Source organism: Antrostomus carolinensis, unplaced genomic scaffold (genome assembly GCF_000700745.2).
Source record: "Antrostomus carolinensis isolate BGI_N321 unplaced genomic scaffold, ASM70074v2 scaffold23796, whole genome shotgun sequence".
NCBI lineage: Eukaryota > Metazoa > Chordata > Aves > Caprimulgiformes > Caprimulgidae > Antrostomus > Antrostomus carolinensis.
This window is the reverse complement of record NW_010322812.1, coordinates 1-22,960: the sequence shown is the minus strand read 5'-3', so window position 1 is coordinate 22,960 and position 22,960 is coordinate 1. Positions and strand designations below refer to the sequence as shown.

At 36.3% G+C, this 22,960-nt stretch overlaps 1 protein-coding gene across 1 annotated transcript in view; it reads right to left on the bottom strand.

Annotated features, from left to right (window-relative positions):
* The window catches only part of PLEKHH2 (pleckstrin homology, MyTH4 and FERM domain containing H2), a 50,109-nt gene extending 31,388 nt beyond the window's left edge, over positions 1 to 18,721 (bottom strand). The window contains exons 1-5 of the mRNA XM_010170395.2: positions 18,599 to 18,721; positions 4,059 to 4,121; positions 2,861 to 3,010; positions 2,328 to 2,411; positions 751 to 832 (exon numbers count right to left, since the gene is read on the bottom strand). Of these exons, the coding sequence (XP_010168697.1) occupies positions 751 to 832; positions 2,328 to 2,411; positions 2,861 to 3,010; positions 4,059 to 4,121; positions 18,599 to 18,721 (502 nt within the window). The remainder of the gene's footprint in view (positions 1 to 750; positions 833 to 2,327; positions 2,412 to 2,860; positions 3,011 to 4,058; positions 4,122 to 18,598) is intronic.
* Between the last annotated feature and the right edge of the window lie 4,239 nt (positions 18,722 to 22,960).

Genomic DNA, 22,960 nt, shown 5'->3' with positions numbered 1-22,960 from the left:
TCTGTGTGTGTACATATAAATATGAGATACATTATCAAGTAATGACAGATAGGAAGCAAACTAGCAAGATTTTCAGATGACACCAAGTTGTCAGGTCAACCAAGTATGGAGAGGACAGTGGGAACCTTCAGAGGGACTTAAGTTGGTGAACAGGCAACACAGTGGCAAACAAAATTCAACTTTGATTAATATGAAACAATGTTCTTTGGAGAGGATATTCCTCTTTCCCATATTTGCATTTTATGGTATTTAAATTAACTGTACCCACTTGGAGAGGAACCTGGTGATACTGTGGCTAAAGTAAGGTTTTGGCACTATAGTCAAATGTAGTAATTAAAAAAATCTGATCAGAATTCTGATTCCCAGCTGAGGACTTGCTAGAAAAGGCAGAGGCAGACTGACATTCATCTTTTTCATAACAGTGTGAGGTCTACCTATGTTATAGAGAAGTGAAAGCAAAGATCTGACATAAATCTAGTCAAATCTTACTACTTGCAGAACCTCTTAAATAACAGAAATACCAGTTCACCCCATAAAAACCAGGTGTGGTTTGTCTGCATGTCTTTTTAATAAAAATTAAATTATTGCTTGCCTAACACCTTCATGTACAGTCAGTCTGATGTCAATTCATACTAACTGAAATCTCTGTGATTTCATAGAACATTTCAATTATGAGGATGCACAAATAAATAGGGAATAGAAAGAAGTATGTCATATATAGAGAAGTTTTTAAAAGACTTGTACATTTACCTTGCAGTTTAGATTGTACTGTTTTCATCTCTTTGGTTTGCTTTTGGTTGATCAAGCGAAGGTTCTGATTTTCCACCTCTAACTAAAAGCATATAAATGTAATCTCAACCATTGGTGAAACATTTTTTAAAGTCATTACATCATTTATATTTTCTCTGAATTTCTGCCTATCTAAGGATAAAGCTGGTTTAAATGGTAAGTGCCTCCCTGCTACTTCTCTTAATGCCAGTCTAGGCATTTGTTTATTCTGAACAATGAAATTCCCCGTTATGATTATTTGCTCAACTTGTGTTAAAATCATTCTCCCAACCAAGGAAACCCAAGACTGCTTTAAAAAGCCTTAATAATTAAGAAAAAAGAAATCTGCATTGGCATTTTTAATAAACGCAGAGGGCCAGAATTACAAACTTTTGTGCTGCTTGGCAAACCCTAGAGCGAGCAGAGGAATTAGAGGGAACAGTGGTGCTAATGCCTCCTACCATCCCACAGCAAAGATTAGAAAAATAGGTACTGAAAAACTTAATACGGAGCAAAAGACCTTCTACCAGAAGAAAGAAACCCAACAACTCACTGCTGTAGCCCACTACCAGGAGGTAAAAGATGTTGGTACAAACTCCTGCTCCAAATTAGGCAAAGAGAAGATTTGAATCAGAGTATCCCATGTCACATGGAGGGGAGCCAGCAATTCCACTTCCCATTGGGTGACACGTAGCTGCCTCTGTGAAACTAGCTTCAGATTCTCCATGTTTCAAAGTAAGTAAATAGTTTGAGTCATATTTGATTTTGTCCAAACTTTTTCAATATAATTTTAGCTAAACTTAATTGAATTTTTATTAAATTATTTCAAAAACTTCCCTCACAGGAAAATAGCAAATGTTACTTCAAGTTTCCTACTTTATTTTTTTTTTTTCCAACTGGAATGAGTATAATTTCCAGTAAACCAAAACAGAGTGGGATTTTAACTTTTATGGGCAACTTTAAATTCTGTCCAGACAGGGAAGAGAAAGCACAGCTGCACACAAAAACTGGAAGCCTTAGGCAGGGAACAGACATGGTTATCTCACCACAGCAGAGAAACAAGGGAGATAACTGGTCTCTTTTGGAAGCAGAGCCGGTGCCCCTGAAACTATTCATGACTAAGAGTACTGTGGGCATTGGAAAATAAACCATGATCAAGTACTTTTTTCTGCCAGGTCCCAGCAGTCTTTGTCAGCTTTCCGGGGATTATTCACACTTCAGGCATCTGCTTGAGCAAGCTCAGTTTGCCAGCAAATCTCTCTCGATTACTGGAGATAAGTATGGCTTCCAGAGAGCAGTTCTGGGCCCTTTCTCCTTAAAGAGAACCCAGATATACTAGCTGACCAAATTAGATATCAGAATTTAAGTGACATGGATACTCTGCCCTCTCTGCTGTTGTTTTCATTTTTCCTCCTTCAAGCAAATAACAATATAGATCAATGAAACTGGAAAGCATTTTTTTTTACCATGGCACAAAGCCCTTTAAGAGACAAAAAGCCTAAGGGATATCCAGTCCCACCACTGTATTTTCTGTGTAAGTATTGCAGTAAGAGTTATACCTCATGGAGCTTGACTGTCACCCATTCTTTTATTTTAGCAGCTTTTTCTTCTATGATTTTTGCCTCTTGCAGTCTTATTTGCTTCTGGAAAAAAAAAAGACATAAGCATATTTTTCACTGAGTACTACAGTCTGTCTGAGTTGTATCTTCAGACACAAATCCTAAGATTGCTTGAAGTAAGTCAGTCTCCTGGGCAATATATGGTGATGTTAAAAAAAATAAATTAATAGGCCCTTCACAGAGGCTGCTGCTCCTCTTTCCTCTAGGAAAAATGAAAGCTCTTCAGAGGAAATAATGAAGAACATCTTTCTCCTCTTAAAAGTTATACATTCTTTCAAAGGAAGCCAGAGCATAATTTACAAGTGAATAAACCTTATTCAAATGATATACTTCTAATGGGAACCTCTTTAAGCAAACAACAGAAATAATGCTAAACTTTTCTGTCCTCTGTTGAGCTTAATTTTCATTTTCCTTTTGTATAATTAAGAACATTATAGAAGAACATCATCTTCTGTAATACCATTATTTCTAACCTGTTCTTCAAGTTGTTGCTCCAATTTTTGTATTATGTCATTTTTATCTTGTATCAGGATCTCCAGATCTTGACATCTCTTATACAACCTGGTTTCCGATTCGCTCGTTTGAACATTAGCTGCTTTCAATTTTTCTTCCATGACCTGCACCTATTTGGAGGGTTGAACATAAGACTTTTAAGAAACATCATACTCCAAGTTAACAGTAGTAATTCAATCACAAAATGGACTGTCAAAATTACCCCCACACTTAAGATTCAAAATAACCCTGCAAGGTTCTGAAGCCTATTTGAGAAGAAACTACAGTTCGTTATGTCTCCCTATGCATCTAATACCAACAGGACTGACAAAACACCGAGAGACCTTATACAGGTTTTGTTAGTATTAGGGAGAGGCTTCTAGGTTTGTAACACACAAGCTGTTAGAAATGCCTGTATGGGAGGAATGCAATTTATGTATAGAGAGTTGTTGTTAGGCTTAATAAACAATGTTTTAATAAACAATTGCACAGTGTAAAAAAACCCAACAAATTGTCAGAAGCATTCTAAAAAGTACTCAGCCTGTAGTCAGGAATGGTTTCTAACTCCAAATTAGTACATGAACATTTTTATTCTTACAATTTATTCTTACAATTTTCAGTTTCTATCTGTCTCACAGTGAGATACGAAGGATTTTTAGGGAATACCAGAGATATGTTCATAAAATGTCTGCAGTAGCAATATCTGCCATTTGAAATCAAAAGGCAACTTTGGTTAAATATTTAGCCATGATCTCATTCTTTAGATGATGTAACTTCTACAAGAAGAACAAACAACACGGAGTAATCCTATTTAGAGACTGTATTGGATAGCCTCATTTTATTTTCTTACAGATTTTCTAAAATAGGTCACTGTTTTCTCTCTCTTTATTTCCATGTGCATCATATGTTAAAGAAAGACGATGCATCATGAAGAAGCTCATTACATGTATCTATTATGATCTGTGCTGTTAGCTTTTACTTTATGGAGGAGAACTGGACAGTAAGCAGATAAAAGTGTTAGAACATCTCTGGTAAGACAAATCAATAGATATAAAAAGAAACTGTCTTCTCCCTTTTGAGGAGAAGAATACTTAAGAAAAATAGCAATTTTCTGAATTTCCCTTCATTACAGTCATACACACATAGCTAGCGGAGATATTTTTCAATGTATATATATACCTGCTGAAAAGCTCTCTCTGCTTGACGATCAGCATCTATAACTTGTTTCTCAAGCTGCTGCATCTGTAGATATATAAAAACATATAGTAAAATGGCCACACCTGCCCACTGCCAGAAATGCCACAGGGAAACATTTTCACAGTCTATTTTGAAAAAGGAAAAGACAGGTTGTGGGCAGGAGCATAAAAATAAAAAAGAGCATAAACAGTGTGAGAAGATAACTCATCATTATGGCTGTATTAAAACATTAGTAAGGTTCTTCTAGAGAAAAAAAAAATACAACTTTTCTTCGTAGTACAATTTTGTGGCTGCTATATGACATACTGTTTTTCCTCCCTGATACCGAGAGCAGAATTCCTTTGACAATAGCCCTGAAACTTTCCTCATGCAGGCTCGTAGTCTTTAGAAAGTGCTGAGCTCCTTCATGTCCTTCCAAAACTGGCAAGTGAAGGGTACTTGGCACATTATACAATTTGGACACTAATTCTTCTGAAGTTGATGAATTTAGCTTTTGGGAGGAATTGTGCTACAAGACCTGTCCCAGACTCCTCCACCCTCTGCGTGAAATAAGGAGGAATGTGGCAGAAAAGACATGGTGGAATCAGATGCTACACAAAAAAAAGATGTGAAAAGCCACAGTAGGAATGGATGAATACAGAGACATGAGGAGTGAGTGCAGATCCCTTTTGAGACATGAGAGACCCTGATCTGTTACATTATAATGATGCCTAATAAATCACAAGCTCAACCTTTGCCCTGGGCCTCAGAAAAACTCTGCATTTTACATTATTTATTTTGAAGGCTTTTCCAACAATGTGGAACAGAGGAGGCCAGAAAGAAACTGTTTTAAAACATTTTGTTACATTTCAGTAAGAGCTCTCTAGGCTGATTTTGGTGGACAATGTAATTATGACTTCTTTAAAAAGTAAACTGAGGTTTGAAATCATACTAGAAAGCACCTAGGGAAATGAATATATTATTTTGTAACTTAAGGACTTATTTCTCAGGAAATATCTAGCTAAGACCTCTGTTCATCTGAAGAGGATGAAACATCAAATAATTAACACTGCAATACTCAATATTCAGCTTCAAATTGTTCATAGAAAAGCATATGATATAAATAATGCAAATGAAAATAATTTATTCCTTCTCCAGTTTACTGCTTGGTTTTAAAATAATCAGATTCATTCTGTCCTGTTTGTACTTGATTTCTGGCATCTTTCAGTTTCTTTTTCTCTCTCTGTCTCTTTTTTTTTCTCCCCAATTATGTTGTCAATCACGTGAAACAGTTTTGTGTACTTTTAGCACCTCATCCAGACAAGGACACAGTGTCATCATTTTCTATCAACCAAAAACTGAAAATGGAGTTTTCACTAACACTAAAAAAAGCTGTGCCTGACCTTCTAGTACTTTCTCATATGATATAAAGCCCCAAAGTCTACATCATAATACCACAACACACTGTTGATATAGTAGAGCAACAAACATTTCCCAATATGCATGGTTATGGTTGGGTCCCCAGGGAGTTGTTTTGCAAGAACGGTTTGAAGGAAATTCTCGTCCCAGTCATTCATGTACCAACAGTCCGGATACGTACGGACAGTACGGACAAAGAGGAGATGAGCCTTTGTTGTTCCTCTCTGGTCGCATGTATTTAATTTTATATTTGTACAACTTCATGTTGAGGTTTTAACTTTGCGTTTAAATTTTAGAGTTTTGAATTCTAAAGTTACTTTCCATCTGTCTTTTGGTTTTATGTTCAAATAGAAGTTTGGTTTACAAGACTCACTTTAATATTGTTTTTAAGACATTTCTTTTTTAGTGAGTTGGGGATTCAGAAATCGAGGTTATTTCTGAATATATGGTCAGCTAATATTCCACTGTGGTAAAGGCACTATGCTAAACCAAGTAAAAGAGCAGCTATTATATCAATAATGAACTTTGTTAATGCTCTAGAATACTTTGACAGAAAGCTCCTTCAGATATTTATAATGTGAAATTCGCTGTTGATGAGTTGCAAGTTGTTAATCAATTTTCACTGTCAAACAACTTGTAAATGCCCATCATTGCCATGGCAGTAATAGGCAATTTATTTATGTCCCATGAGTAAAATTCAGTTCAGCTGTAAAGTCGTATCAGAAACCTGGCAGATTTAATAAATGGAAATAGAACCTGAAAATGCGGGTTGCAAAGTCCACATAGCTGCCAGTGCAGCTCAACTAGCTCCAACTCAATTAAACCTGAAAACAACTAATCTTTCTAGTGTATCTAATGATTACTGAAACACTGTACAAGCATTAAGCAGTAGTGCTGCTCTTCTACACAACAGTTTGAGTTCTGGATGATACAGTGCACTACAGACCTGAGTTCCTTCTGTGTTTCTGCACTGAAACTGTACAGTGCACCTCTTGCTGGGAATATATACTGTTGCACAGGACCAGGAACATCATAATATGTTCATGTAGACTACTGGGACAAAGAACATGGCTTGAATAAAGCTGTTGCTAAGATGAAAGTAAAGCTAGGAGTCAAAGGAGCCAAGAGAACAATTACCAAGAAAAACAGCATGCAGAGATTAAAAATGGAAGTACAAGGTTTATTTTTGTTTCTGTGAGAGTTAACTATTTCAAGAAGGTACGCTAAGAAGCTCTGAGTGATCTCACAATACGGATGCGTCAATCAGCTTCCTGGTGACAAGTAAATGTGAGATTTTATTTGGAAAATGTCTAAATAGAGTATTCAATTTATTTTAGGAGGCTCCTGTTAAAAAAAAGTCAATCTATATTATTCAGCAAGAATAGAGTACCATCATTACCATACATGAGCACTTCTATTAGCTGAATTGGCTGGCATTTCAATAATTTGATGCTACATAACAATTACTAATTAAGTCCTGATTTTCCCTTTATTTAGAGTTTATATAGGTTTGTTTTGCAGTGTCTATTGTAATAATGAAACTTTAAAAATATATATTTTTTTCCTATTTGCATAAATAATCTCTAACCAATCCACAAAATGCTTTTGCCTGAAAAATGAGATTCACAACTATACTCTGACTGCTTTGCTACTCTATAGGCCTGTGAAGTTAAAAGAGAAAAAATGTTTGCTTTAGGATACTCTGAAGGTTATCAAACTTGTTGGGCAAAAGATTGGAAGTAGTTCCAAGGGCAGGATTTCGTTCCACAAAGAAAACCTAACTTTAAAGCTTCTTCTGAAGTTAGTAAGAGGTTTCATAACAATGATCACAGCATTACTGAGAGAGAGAGAGAGAGAGAGAGAGAGAGAGGAGAGAGAGAAGGTGAAAACATGTGACTGGACTAATAGCCAATTGTTTAAATCAAAAGTCATGCTTTGAACTCCTCAGGAATAAAATGCAATGGAAAATTCTCATTACTCAGTGACTATGAAGACAATTTCAGATCATGGATAGATAGCTTAAGATCATCAAATTATTAAAAAAACAAAGGTAAATGATGCCTAAACTTAACCTCATGATGTAAGCAGCAGCTAACTATAGCCATATCCATATTTGGAGGCAAAGGTCGTGTGCTTTACAGACACAGAAGAAAGAACTCCTGCCTATGGCTGCACCTTGAATACTGATGACCAACTCTGACTTCATACAGAAAGTGATCTGAAAAACAGAAAAGTCTGTTGAATTAGATCTCTGTCCCACCAGCTTCTTTCTATATACATATATGCAGATCACCAGTATCACTGGAATTAAATGGTATATACCAGCTGTTAGGCTAGACATGTCTTGAATTAACTACAGTCTGTGAAAGTATCAACAGACATAAAGTTGGCTTCCCAGGAGAAACATGGAGGGCCAGAATGTCACTGATAACATCTGGCATCTGAAGTATATTTAAGCTTAATTTTCTATCATGTTCTGAATGAGATACCTTGAAATAATGCCCCAGTTCAACAAACTTCTTGTAAGGAATATTCTTGTCATGCACATCTATGATGGGTTCGAGTTCTTTCCAAAACTCATTAAGGATTCAGAGGTGTCCCATCATAACATACACTGGTTTTGGTTTTACAGTCTTGAATATAAAGAATAAATTTTTTAGGATCATGAACAAAAAATACACATATACTGACTAAAGAACAATATCAATATAGGTACAGAACTGACTGCTACTTTAACCTGCACTTTCTCCTTCTCTTTTTGAGTGTAAAAATCCTCTTATATTTTTCAGTAAATGTGTTAGTGCACCCTGCATCAATTATCTGAATTATGGAAAATAATATCTATTGTTAGAAACAGATTTGTTTTTAAACTTAGTAAGGAAATAACCACTCTACATCTGACACTCATCAGATTGAGCTCTTTTTGTTCAAACAATGATCAGAGAAATGCCATATGTGAATAAATACTGGATGCTTTGAAGAAACATGGCAGCAATATAAACAAAGAGGTGTACTGCCTTGGAGGTCTGGACATTGAAGCACAACACACAGTCACTGGGAATTTTTTAAAATACAAAAGCAAATCATAAAGTGATTCTTTTTCAAAGTTCACCTGGAAGTTTCTTGACTGTATTCAGAAATGTTCAACATGTATTTTTATGCAAGTAAAAAAATGTTTATTTTATTAAAACATATATTGCATGAAATCACATCTATTTTTGTACCAGAATATAAACTCAAAGTCATCACTCATAAATTTAAAAAAATACTCCATATATCTGCATATATACTTTCATTCATATGCATAAATATACACATATCATTGTTCCTGTAAGGTGTGTTAGACAGAAATTACAGCACTAAACAATTTTCCTGATATTTGAAATAATTATTTAATAATTTTAAATGAAATTTTTTCCTTTAAAATAAGAACTGTTGGAATTCTTTCCTTTTTGAGATCTGAAAATGTACATTATAGGAACAAACCCCTAATTTTTATCCAAGTCAATCTTCAACATAAGTTGTTCCATTCACAATTAAAATTTACATTATAATCGGTGCATAATACGCTGTCTCCTAGTTTTTAATATAATGTACAACACAGTTGTATCATATAGGCTTTTTGGAAATTTTTTTGAAGTAAATACAGAAAAAATTAATGAATGAAAAGAAAAGCATCACTTCTCTGTAAGCCTTTCAAAGCATACTGATAATAGGTCAGAGTTTTCAAAAAGGAAAAAATAGTTAAAACCTAATGTTCCTGAAGCAGAAATACAGCCCGTCTATTGATTAAGTGCAGAACTTCCAGTGACTTGAGAACAGTATGTTTAGAGTCTGCTTTCTTCCTTGCTTTTCAATTCTTCCTCATCTGAAAAAAGGCCCAGACCATCTGTGGTTGAAAAACAGTGTTCCACATAAAAAGGAAAGTACTAAATCCACCCATTTTCAGATTTAGTGAACTGTCAGTCCTCACACCACACAGGACTTACCAAAACTGAAGAAACATGGAGATATGGATACTTCTATAAATAAGCAAGAGAAGCAAGTGAGGGACAAACACACCTGCAACTGTCTTTCAAAGCTGCAAGCAGATATAAACAGGGAATGAATTAAGATAGTCTGGAAATTACAAGACCCTCATTTGCCACATTGACTAAAAAAGATTTTGGAACTGTCTTCTGATAGAAACTATAAATGCAAAAGATCTGATTTTTTATTTGGTGCTTGGTAAGTTTTAAAATTGTTTGAAGAAAATGCCTGCCAGCTATTCCAGAGCACTGCATGTGACCAAGATTTCCCCTTTTGGTTCTATATTCCTTAGTTTAAACCCAAGCATTTCAATAAATCTCTGCATTTCCTTATGAAAAGGGGCTGTACTGCTTAAAAGCATGTAATCTCTTTGTCAGTGGCTCTGACGACCAGCAGTGTTCATGTTTTAAAATATGCTATGCCCAATCTATACACGTTTAAAGCCTTGCATACATTTGTTAGTTAAAAGCAATGGTAAAACTGTTTTAGAAGCATAACATACCCTTTTTACAAAAAGGTCTCCTGGTGGTTTAGCTTAGGAAAACACAGTAATATCCTTTCTAATTCTGTAACTCTTATTAAAAAGCTGACTGTGTATGTTCCATCCATATTTTCAAACATTATTTCTCTGTCTTGACACTGATTTCTCTTCTATGTATTGTGTATCTTCCATAAGGACAGTGCTAAATCTTTATAAATTACAAACTTTAAAATATGACCTGATCAATTAAGCGACATTGACAAAACACCTGAAGAACAGAGATGTAAAGTCAAGATATTAATATTTCACAGGAAACATAAAAGGAGTTAGCACATGCCTTGGGTAAGATATACTTTGTTCTTTACTGGATGATTTTTTTATTCCAAAGGCAACACAATAATTAGAGAGTTAACTTTCACAGAACAGCTTTGTATTTTAACTAATTAATAGAAAGCCATCTTGCTTCCTCATAAATCTAGGAAGGGATACTTCAGACCTACCTATAGTTATAAAGTTAAATATGCCTTCAGTTAAAAATTAAATTGAATACTTTGGCACAAAAGCTTTTCCCTAGAATAAGATGAAACCTATAAAGATATTTCTCAACAGTGTGGATTTAGTCATCAAAATTAAGAACTGCCTTCTGAACTCCATCTTCTTTTTGTCATGTATCTCCTCAAATGGGCTACTGCTAAAGTCTTAATGGGTCTCAAATGTTCCTTAGGCTACTCACAGATCAAGCATGGTGAATCTTCTTCACTATTTTACTGGTTAATAGTCTATAGAATTTTACTGTTTGTTATTATTTCCTACATTAAAAAACCACAAACAAAACTTCAGATGAAAGAATTAGTTATCTGGCTTAAATCCTAAAAGCTACTGCCTTATTTTTGCTTCAAAACCTACCTGAATGCCTACCTAGCTATGACTACTGCAAAACTCAGCTCAGCGCTCACAGCCTGGCAGCTCACAAGCTGTCACTTTTCAGTGCACTCCCATTTTTTCCTTCTCCCATCTTCTCCATTTTTAATACAGCCTAAAAGGTAAAAGACTACAATTCTTCTCATGAACAAAGCAGTGTCAACTATTCCTGTGCAAATTTGCCACCTAACCAACTCCTCCTCTTAATTTTATCTCTCTCTGTTCAGACTGTTCACCACATGGATTATTTATTTTCTCTGCCTCAATCATGGTCAGAAATACAGAGTGTAAAAGCAATTTGAGTCTTTGACAGCAACTTTTTATATATATTTATATATACTCTCCTTCTGCTTCTTCTGAAGATGGCTAGTAGTTCTACAGTCTTGATGTGCAGAATCACAATCTTGTCTAACTACAGCAACGTCTGGCACTGCTCTCCTAGTTAGGCAAAAGGCACTTCTTAATTGCAAGTCCCTCTTAACTCTCCTTTTCAGCTCTTCACCTCATTCACATGAACTATGTGTAGCACAAAGGCCTTTCCTTGGAACAAAATGAAACCTACAAAAATGATCAGTCTCCATCTGCTCAGTTTACCGCATGATCAGGCTCAAAAATGTTCAGTCTCCGTGACATGAGACCATTTTACCACTGAGTTATATTTTACTTCTTTCAAGTTCTTTGCAATATTTAAACATGATTTTAAGAATAATTATTCAGCTCAGAAGGTTTTCCTAGAGCTTGTTAAACGTGTGAAAAGTACATACGAAAAAGCAATCTTTCACATTTCAGCTGTGTTCATTATAGTAAAATTAATTATTTCTTCTGGAAACTACATAAATTAAAAATATGGAACTGAAATGTCCAGGGAGGGAACTCTTCCAGAATTAGTAGTCTAGGACAGCTGCCAGTAAATATGCAGCCTTTAAAAAGTTAAATTCAGCAGCAGGATTTGGGGAGGCAGTGTAGTGAAGGTCAAATGAGCAGCATGTAATGTTGGCTGAGTAATGGTGCTTTTCCCAATGTCAGTCATAGGACTTTCCTAAGCCTGGTAAAATACTAGGAGCATTCACTCTTCCTATCTTTCTGTCTTCTTCTCCAGCTCACACCTTGTCTTGATAGCTAAGTTGCAGAGACACAATCACATACAAATTATGTAGACCACCATTCTAGCACAAACAGACATTATTGTAACACTCAATATCTTGAAAGAAGTGAAGATACTGTTTAGCAAGATGGAAGAATGTAACAAAGCACTTCGGCAGGCAAGGAAAAAGAAGTCACACACAGTGCTTAAAATGAAAAGAAAAATAACTAGTCTCAATAACTAGTTGTTCATCTGTATTAAAAGGAAGCTGCCTGCTTTGTTTTGTTTTAGTCATTGTACTGCAACTGTGGAAATTCCACTTCTGTCTCGCTGAACTGTGAGTTCTGATTAGACCCACAACAGCCATCTGAAATAGGAGGCCTTTTTCCCATGCCGCTGCCTGAGAGGTGATGGCTTAAGAATCAAAGGTACCACTGGATGCCAAAGTTTAAAAAATTGAAAACTTGACTGAAACTGAATTTATTAATAAAATTAAACTGTACAGAACACTTAAGAAATACAGATGGTAAAGGAGCAAGAGATTCCAAAATATATGTAAGGCAGTTTGAAGACATGACAACAGATATTTAAAGCCTGAAAATACTCTCTGAGAGTATGAAAATTAAATGCATAATTTCTAAGAGCAAAAATAATTGCCTCCACAAAAAATGGAGAAAAAAGAAATCTTGTAGCTCCTACAAGTGAAATGCTAAACAAATATCAGCTTGGGATCTGCACAGGTGCCGGCCCACTGTCACAGCTTCAACAACTTCCATCAACTTCCTCATCTCAGGTGGGCTGGAATAGAGCTGATGTCCCCATCTCTGTACTACCAGAGGGAAGAAATGCATCCTCTGGCCTCACAGCAAGGGCTGTGCTCTTCATGCTGTTACCCAGCCTGGCCTCTACAAGAACAGCTAATTTATTGCTTCCTGAGTTCTCTCTTTCCCCCCCCCCCCCCATCTTCAGCCTCCTTAGAAAGAATGTAAGTTTAAGATGTACAAAAACAAAACCAAAAAGCCTCCACTGTTATAAAAAAGCATGGCATAAACATAATAATAAGCAAGGGATAACATGAAGTTATAGGAAAAAAGGTATAGGCATTAAAAAGGTGTAAACGAACCTAAGACTCTAACCATGTAAACTTTTAACTTTTATTGTCTTTCACTGTCCTTGCTTTCTCCTGTTTGTATATTCCTAATTGCATCTGAATTATTTTCCATTACAAGAAGTTTTTTAAGAGCAACTGAAATTCTGAAAAATAACCTTCATTTGAATAATTTTGGTACTGTGGTGCTTTGCTCTCTTTTACTTTATCCTTCATAATCCTTTCAATGCAAATGGAAACACTCATTGTGCTTTTTTACAATTTTCATATTGGCAATCACTGCACAAGTCAAATGCGTTATGGACTTTGCCTCCAAAAATACTAATCTTGAAATTACCATGCCACAGATAACAAAACACACTGCATCTGCTTCATTTTGAAATGTCAAATGACATACCATAAATATGACTGCAAAATGAATAAAATTACAGTGGGACGTGATTTAGCTGTTGGTTTGTAAGACAAAGTCAGGAATGTGTTATGCTTTGTAATATACTGGAAATAGTATTTGGCCTCAAAATCAGTTATCATTCAATTTTCATAATCTGTAGAGAAAGTATAAATATTATTGCATTTGTCATGTACACACTTGGGTTACCAGCTGAGCATATATACAGACAATATCCAAATGTAAGGTTAAAAGCACACAAATCAATACCTACATGAAAATAATACTCTCTCTTAATCATATATACTTGTTGAAAACCACTGAAACATAAAATAATGACCCTCAGCACTGCAGGAAACAAACTTGGAGACCTTCATGTGAATGTTGAGTATTACTGGACAGCCCATAATGCAACATTTGGGATAGTGCCATATTCAGTCCTTATGGGGTCTGATGAAAAAGAAATTCAGTGGGGGCTGCCCAAGTAGAAATTTAACATAGCTATGTAGTTCTTCTACTAAAATGATTTTTTTAGTGATAGAGAAAACATTATTCCTGATGTTGCACACATATTTCAGGTGAAAAATGTACTTACTATGAAAAGAATGAGGGTCATCAACTTTTCCTATGACATGAAATGCTAACTAGGAGCTAAATTTGTAGTAGAATACTGTAATCCTTTATTCAGTGAAGATTTTTTTAGTAAACTCTTCCTATGCATAAGACTCAAGCTGCATTAAAATAAACGCTTCTACTTAAGTTCCACAGCCATCCTAAATTTGGCATACTAGGGATACTTTCTACATCATTCCTTAAATTCCTGTAAAGACCTCTCCCACTTACAGCAGCAGCTTCTGCTTAAAACTCCAACAAGGTCTCTTTCTTTGCATGTTAGATTTATAAATATGGACTCTTTACTTGGCAAAATGAAAACAAATAAAAAACCCAAACAAATAAACAACAGTGAATGGATTAGTTTTATGAAAACATTGTATATTCCTCTGCTCCTCTCTCTTCTTCTCCCTGAGTTCACTACAAAATTAAAGATCTGATAGCCATGCTGCTGACACACACTTATAATGCAAATTTCTCAAACTCCTCAACCACTGAGGTTCAAGGATGAGTATTTGCTGGACTTACAAAACCCAGTTAATAGTTTGGTTTTTTAAACTGAATGCATCTACTAGAAGAATATACTCATGTTAGATGTTTATTTATTTGCAGGGGCACTATTAAATAGAACAACTTTGCAAAGGTATTAGATTTCCAGTGTATAAGAAAAGTATCTCAATTAATCCACTGACCAAATATATTTACAGAAGCACACAGATCACAGACACAAATACTGAAAAAGGACAGAGTCAAGCAAACCCTTATTATAATCTGGTTTTAGACTAAGTTATAGAACAAAGAAAAACTCCAATGGCAGTTTCTGTCAAGTCTCACACACAGCGTAATAGGATGTAAACTCCTTTTCCTGATTCACTGTCTTGAAGAGAAACCTCTCAAATACATGTAGAGGAGGAAGGCTGGAGAATTACCACCAATTCCTTTCTCCTACTTTCCCGTAGAGACCACCTATTTTGTCACAATATGACTCTCTCTCTTTTCTACAACAACGACATAGTTTAACACCCATGAGGGGTTTATGTCTGTCACGCCATAGGACTGTGATTTCTGTTGCTGTTTTGAAGTAGAATGCTGCCTGGTGCTATTGTTCAATGTTTCAGTACACATTTCATAGCACTCACATGCCTGTAAACAAAACCACAAATAAAGGCCTGTGCTAATCAAAGTACAAGTGAGAACTGTTTGTATGCTTTGCAAATTTGTTTCATTCTATAACAGGTAATGAATCTAGAAAATATCTATAAAGACTGACATCAGCTGCAGTGTCCTCTTGTCATTAGTATCAGCCTGCCTGCTAAGCATTGGCTGATCGGGTCCTCATTGTTCACTTTGCTATTTCCCAAATATATTTTTGAGTAATGATTCCACGCAGTTTAAGATCAAACTAGTGCATCTTTCCCTTTAGAAAAACTGAGAATTGTTAATTCTCAGTTAATATAATTAACTGAGAATATAACTGAGTATAAATTGGAATTTTAAAAATAAAAATATGTGAAAAATTACCACTGGATTATTACAACATACAAATAAATAAAGCTAAGACTTTAGTGCCCATTTTGAAAATTGTTGGGTTTTAATTGTACAAGATTGATAAATCTGCAGATTAATATGGTCTAATTTTGTTGAGTTCTGACCAGTCTTTGATGCATGTCCCAATTGAATTCCAGTTTATGATTGAAACATTCATATTAAAAAGTCAAAGTGACACGGTGAGAAGGATAATTTTTCATCAAGTCTGCTAATGCTCTGCTCTGGAGAGTAATATTCCAAATTATCCCAACTGAATACTTGTTGGTCCCTGTGGGCTTCAACAGAAAATATTTCACTGATTTTTACCTCCTGTAAACACTTTGCTTTTTCTAAAATTCTGAGAAAACTAAGGCAAACTAAAACAAGAGGGCAATAAAATGACAAGTTCTTAAGATTTTTTTAATCTGTTTTGGAGTCATGTTTCTCACAGATGAGAAAGAATATGTAATTTTCCTTTGGATGCTTTGTTTGAGACACAGTGCTGAAGATTTGTGATTTTATCCCTCTTATTCTGATTTTTTTTTTTTTTTTAAATGCCGACTTCTGAAATTATATGATTATGCATATAATTCTATTAATTTAAGAGCTCATTTCTAGCAGGTAAGAGCCAGTAAATACAAACTGTAAAGGAACAAAGTGAAAAGTCAAATAGAAAGCATTCAAACTTCTTAAAATCTTCTTTTAACTCAGATAGTTTTGTGAAGTGCTGTTTATGAATCTTAACTTTTTGGTTGCCAAAACTATAATCAGCAGCAGCTGCATAAAACATGGTAGGTATGGCTGCTGGGAAGTCCCTAGGAAAGTCATGTCCAGTGCTTTGCCACTTGACTTCCATCCCAAATGGCAGTGATTCAAATGGGGTAAAGAGTCAGAAGAGATATATGACATCCAACAACCCCAACTGTGTAAGCATCCAATAATCTGATGAGTGTTACAGCAGACAGTATTGTACTCTGATGGATGTTCTCCTCCGAGACTGGTGATAATGATTTATTAACTCATCTGTGGGCTTTGCTAACTGGAATGAAGGACGCAAGTAGTTTTCCCTTTTTTTTTGAAGTTTTTAAATGAAATGTCAAAGGACAGCATTTGTACAGCTGGTCACACTTTCCAAACCCAATATTCTACAATACCTGTTCAATGACAGTTTGCCATACAGAAAAACTGCAGGACTGGGTAGAAAATTCAGAGTTTTCAACTATGCTGCTTTCTAACAGCAATATTGTCAGTCATGCCAAGGCAGAGAAATCTGGAGTACAACTAAAAATACAATTCCAGTGGAACCCAGTATTATTACGCAATGATTTTACGTCACTGTAAATTTTCATGTTCACTTTAATAAAAAAGAACTGGATGATATAGTTGAACCAACTATTATTCTGTAAGTCTGATGTCTGTAGTAAGCAAACTTGTGGAAACTGTAAGAGCAGAATTAGGGGGCATGTGGCCAAGTATGATAGATGACAGAAGGGTCAAAGTGGCCCTTACAAAGAGAAGTGCTGGTTCACAAAAGTATTGAAATTCTTTGAAGGGATCACCAAGGCCGCAGATAGGGGAGATCTAGTTTATATAATTATTTGGATTTTGGAAAGTGTTTAAAGGAAACAAACAACCACAGGGCAAGAGGGAATGTTCCTCCATGAATTAAAAAACTGTCTCAACAATAAAAATAGTAGGTGATTGGTTACTTTCCATAGTGATGAGCAGCCATCAGTGCAGACCTGCAGAGGTTTGTCCAGGGTGTACGCTGTTCAGTATAATCATAGACTTTTGGTAATGGGCACTGGGTAGTCAAGCGACCAGGTTTTTGGAAGGTATTTTATTAGCCAAGATAATAAGGGCTTTCTGACTAAAAAGACTTAAAATAAGGTCCTTATAAAATTTAGTGACCAGTCAATAAAGTAATAAATGATGCATAACATAGAAATCTAAAGGACTTTGAGTAAGATCATGGAATTAAGATGGGCATCTCCGTGAAAACATACTCAATGACTAATTTAGCTGTCAAAGAAAACAAAACCGGAGCATCTAACTGTGTACATCATCACTGGCTCTTCACATCTACAAAAATACATGTTTTTCCTGCTTCAATACTATTTAATCCTTGGCCCTACCAAACTATAGCAAAATGAGAATGCTTCAAAGAGCACTGAATGTGGATGCTAAATGTATTTACAGCTTCAAAGGGAGATTGGATAAGTTCACAAAAGAGAAGCATTCTACAGAAATGTAGAAAACAAAACGTATTGGCACTCCAACATACTATAAAAGGATCTGAATTTTTTCTCTTTGGGGGGAGCAACTGATGGAAAATTTAGCTCTAGGAAGAACAGAGTAGTTTTGACAAATAACTTTTTAACTACAAATTCAATGACGTCAATATTAACGATAACAGAGTCCCAGAGACTCTCTAGCTAATGTTTTGTCCCTTGTATTCTTTTAATTGCCTTGTTCTGTAAAATGTTGCCAGGTACACACAATGGTGTTTTCTTTATATTTCAAGTATGATGGGCCATAGTTGGAAATGTCTTATTATATGAAGAACAAGTCTAGTAAATTATATGAGTCAGTAAGGGACATCGGGGAAAAGAGTACTTCCGGATTTTCTCCCCAGTGATTTCTGTGTCTTAAATATGATCTTAAATACTTAGGAAAATATGTTAAATATTAACTTCAGTGTTGTGAAAGTGATTACTGGATACATACTTTTCTCTGCAAGAAAGTTGCCAGTGTGTTATCTGAAAATGAATATTTCTTGCTGGCAAATCTAAAGTGTGAAATTATTTCACAGCATTAAAACGTACCTGTTTTCCAAATATTTTGTTTTAAAATGCATTTTTTTTCCTCCTGAAAAAATCCCAGTACTTGTAAACTCAAACCATGGCATGTGATGAGGCCCCATCATCAAATAAAATCATTTATACAGCATTAAAATTCATACCATGAGACCTACCTTTTCTGCTAACAATTCTCTGATCTTGCTTGCCTGGAGACGAAATTTCATTAACTGTGACTCCAGAGTTAAACATCTTTCCTTCCAGTTCACAGTACCTTCTGGCTCTAAAAGTTCAGCCATATTTATGCTGGAAAAATAAAGGGAAAAAAATCCCCATGTCAAATTGAGTCTGTATTTAATGTCTGACTTTTTTTATACAACTTATTTTATATAACTCTCAAGAATGCCCCTGAATTTTGTACATGTACAGCTTCATAAAACTTAGCAAAAGTACATTAGTCTACAAAGGCCTTTATCAGAACTGGGAGATTTCTGAAATTTGTGTTGATAATATTTAGGTTTATCATAATTTAATTTCTTCAGTTATTTTGGGGTTTTAGTATGTTTTCCCTGATAAGCAGAGACACATCACGCATTTTAATCTCCAGTTACTGTATATATCCTTTCTTACATAGAAGCAGCTTGTAAAAATGCCCTGTATAGGTGTAACTTCCTGTGAGTTAGTAGCACATTTGGTTTTATGCAAGTACATCTACATCTATATAGATGCAGATAGTAAATCTACATCTATATAAATCTACATCTATACAGAAAAAAATGCCCTATATAGTTGTAATTACCTGTGAGTGAGTAGCATATTTGGTTTTATGCAAGTTTAATGTTTAACAGATGACTCTTTAAAAAGTGTTTTAAAATTCTTATGCTTAATCAAATTGCCTTTAAAATTTAATATCCTTAATGAGATGCAAAGGGGAGTTTTTGGTTCCAAATGTAAAGGCAGGTGAGCAAACAGTCCCTAATGTGTCCCCCACATGAAAAACAATCCCTTTGCATTAGCTATTGCAGATCTCAGGACATCCTGATTCATGCATGTTTTGGGTTCAAATCTGTGCTTTTGTCTACATTTAACTGCTCATGCCTTCTGGAAATTAAGCTCAGTGCCCTTTTGGACAAGCACTGCTGGAAAAATTATTCAGGATGAGAGCTGGCTCATCATGGTTTGAGCCTAAGAAGCCAAGAAAATCATCTGTGTGTAAGCAGAAGAACTGGGCTCTGTTGTATTCCAAGTATTTGTAGACAGCTTAATAGAGAGTAAGTGGATGTCTGAATGTAACCATTCAGTCCAAGAAGTTCCCTTGTGAGCAAAGGCCCTGGTCTTCTGAACATATATGTTTGGCTTTGAAAATAAAAGCTTGAATTCCCCTTAAGTATTCCATTTATCTCTGAAATAACAGAGAGCCATAAAAACACGATTCAGTGGAAGGCAGCTGGAAGATCACAGCAAACAAAAAATTACCAGTCATAAGGTTATCCTGCGTGTTTGTCACCTCTGTCACGGACAATTAAGACACTGACAAGGAAAGGCGGGAAGCAACCATTTTCAGTGTGATGAAAGACACAGGCACACAGGAGAATCATGCATAACACAGATCTCTGTACTGCAACTCCTGATTAGCAGGGATTAATAAGTGAAGGCTTTGAGAGCCCCCTCCCAATGACTACCCCAGCCCTTCAGAAGCCTTGGCTCAATCATTCCCTTTCCTCCCACTGTTGGAGGAGGCAGCCCTAGTTCCTCCTCTTCCCTGAGCTCTCACCAGCTAGAGGGGAAGGACCTATGGAATTATCTTTTCCACTGTTCCTGATACCAGGAAGAAAAAAGGAGAAGGCAAAGCATTGCAAGAGAGATCAAAGTCATGAGTAGGATTCCTTAAAGTCCTTAACTTTTCTTTGACACATTCATATTTTCTAGTTCTTTTCTAAATTTTCCATGTCGCAAATTACTCTCAAGTTTATCATAGCTCAGCAGGTGACAAACTCTCACTGTCTCAAAACTTTCCTTCCTTTCACATACCCTAATTTTTTGTTCCTTTCATACCATATCTTAAGTTAGAAGGAAGAAGAGAATCACCACAATCACTCGTCTGAAGATAACTGCTCCATTCTTGACTCTCTCTTCCTCTTGGTCCTGCAGGCTCTGATTCAAGCTCTTAAGCCTGAGATTACAACCAACCCTATTCAGGAATCCCTCACTTAGGAATCCCCATGGAATCACTGGGATTTAACTGTGTTATTAGGATAGTTTTCTGAGCCAATCCTACAACACACTAATTCTGAACTTCAAGCACACAATCATTTCAACTGCAAGCCTTCTGGGTGACCTGTGTCTTTTACCATTTCCTCCCTTCTTTTAAGCTTGGCAGAAAAACTCCCTGGACTTTCAGGGAACCAAGTTGCTCACCACTGTCCTGTCCCTAATCTTTGCTCCTCTCTCCTTGTGCAGAGTCCTCAGGTTCAAGGGGGGATGGTGGCACTCCAAGCAGCAGCTTCTCCTACTTCCAAGCAGAAGCAGAAGTTTCAGCTGCAGATTGATTTCGACAGACAGCCTGGATTCTGCTCTCCTAAGTAACAACGAATGACAATTTCCTATTAGACTGTCTGTTTAGGACTTTTTATAATGCTTTTCCATTTTGACTAATTACAGCTACGTAAGACAGAGATGAACTCAGCCAACAGCTGGATAACAGTAGGGTATTTCAGTGTTTGTGGTAGTGAAAACACAAACAGATCAAGTAGTGAAAGAGTTTTTGCTTTTTTGTAGGGTGCAATATTACAGGGTGGAGTTAAAAATGTTTGTATTTCAACAGACAAAACATTTGAGTAGATGGATTTCTGGTGGTGAACAATGCGTTCAGCCAAGGAGTTTCTCAATGTCCAAGCTAATTAATATTCCACTGTATAAACATTACAGATAAAAAGTTTGAAAATAACTCTTTTTTATTGTGGGATGTTTGTTAGAGATTATAATAATTTACTTCATATTTTCCAACAAGCCAATGGGTTCTGGAAATACTTACAGGCACATAATACACTGTTTACAATTGCGGAGTGAATGATCTTACTTTGAATCAATTACTTCCTGTTTCTTGTTTGATTCCTCAGGGGAGGAAAAAAATGAGTTCATCTCTCTTGGCTTAATAGAGTATCTGAATCAGCAGTCGAACCTACACAGAGTCCTCCCCTTCTTCCTGCTCCAGTTCCCACCGCAAAGCCCTCCGTTTTCCCCGAGTCTTTAAAAATAACATCTTTTGAAAAGTAAACTAAAAAAGCACACATCAAAGTGGTAAGTTCTAATTATGTCATCAAAAATTAATTGAGACAAGTTTGACAAGTCTGGAAAGATTAAATTCGTCTTTTTCACTTTTTAAGTTTATAAACCTCTTCACAGGCTTCAAGAAGTCAGAATGTCACATTCTCCCCAAAGGGATTGATATAATTTCCTTTTCTTTGCTGTCTGCTTGGAAATCATCAAAATACATTTCAGGGGGAAGGAGGGAACAATGTTCCAGCTTTTTGAAGCATGTTAAAAATTTACATATTCCTTATCACACTGTCAGTGTTTTCCTCTGTTTTTAACAAGACGCCGTGTTTAACTAAACACTTCATATTCTGTCCGTATGTTCTGTATGTCCTTTCTCTGCTGGAGAAAGCTTGGTAAGTCCTTCTGGTTCAACAGGAGCAGGTTTGTGCAGTACATGGTGGGGTCCCTACACCACCCTAAAATGCTCACCAGCCCAAAAGCCTTTGGTCCATATGTCTCACATTTCAGGCCCCTTTCTTACACTCTTTTCACCCAAACTCGTCACTTTCAAATATTTTTTGAACCATAAAGGTGGGAGTGGAGAAATAAAATGATGAGAAAGACACAAAATGGACCTCTATGGGAATCAAGGAGTCCATTCTCAGGTTTACTGCTGGCCAGGGCCCTTACTCGTGTCGAAACACTGGTAACTTTATTTACCATTTGACTCATTTTGCATAATTCTGTGCTCAAACTGTAGCCTAAGCTATTTTAAACTTCCTTCCAAATTGATTTACAAATGTCTTTTTTCTGCTGCTTCCTAGATATTGATGAGGTTGTTCACATGAAGCACCACATCAGCCAGGGCTCTCCCACTCAAGCAGCGGGTGCAGACCCCCAGTAGCCCTCCTGATTTCAGGGGCCAGGCTGTCCCCTCCCAGCTCATCAAGAGCCAGCGCCGGCTCAGCCTCCCGGGGAATGGCACAGCCCATGGCTCATCTGCAGGGCACTGTCAGATGCGGGCAGCAAACAGCATTAAAGCACAGAACATCACTTTACGTCCTTTTGCCAGTGTCAGCAGTTCTAACAGTCGCAGTGTGCCATCACGCTAGGTACGAATGTTTAAATTTTTACGTGAAATGCAGAAAACTGACGGTGCAGCTATGTTAAAAATAACCTAACTTTGCACGGCTGTTCGGCAGTTGTGTTCTTCTCGCTTTCCTTTTCGGGGGACAGCAGGGATACGACAACGGCACTGACAACCGGACCAGAGGAGCCTG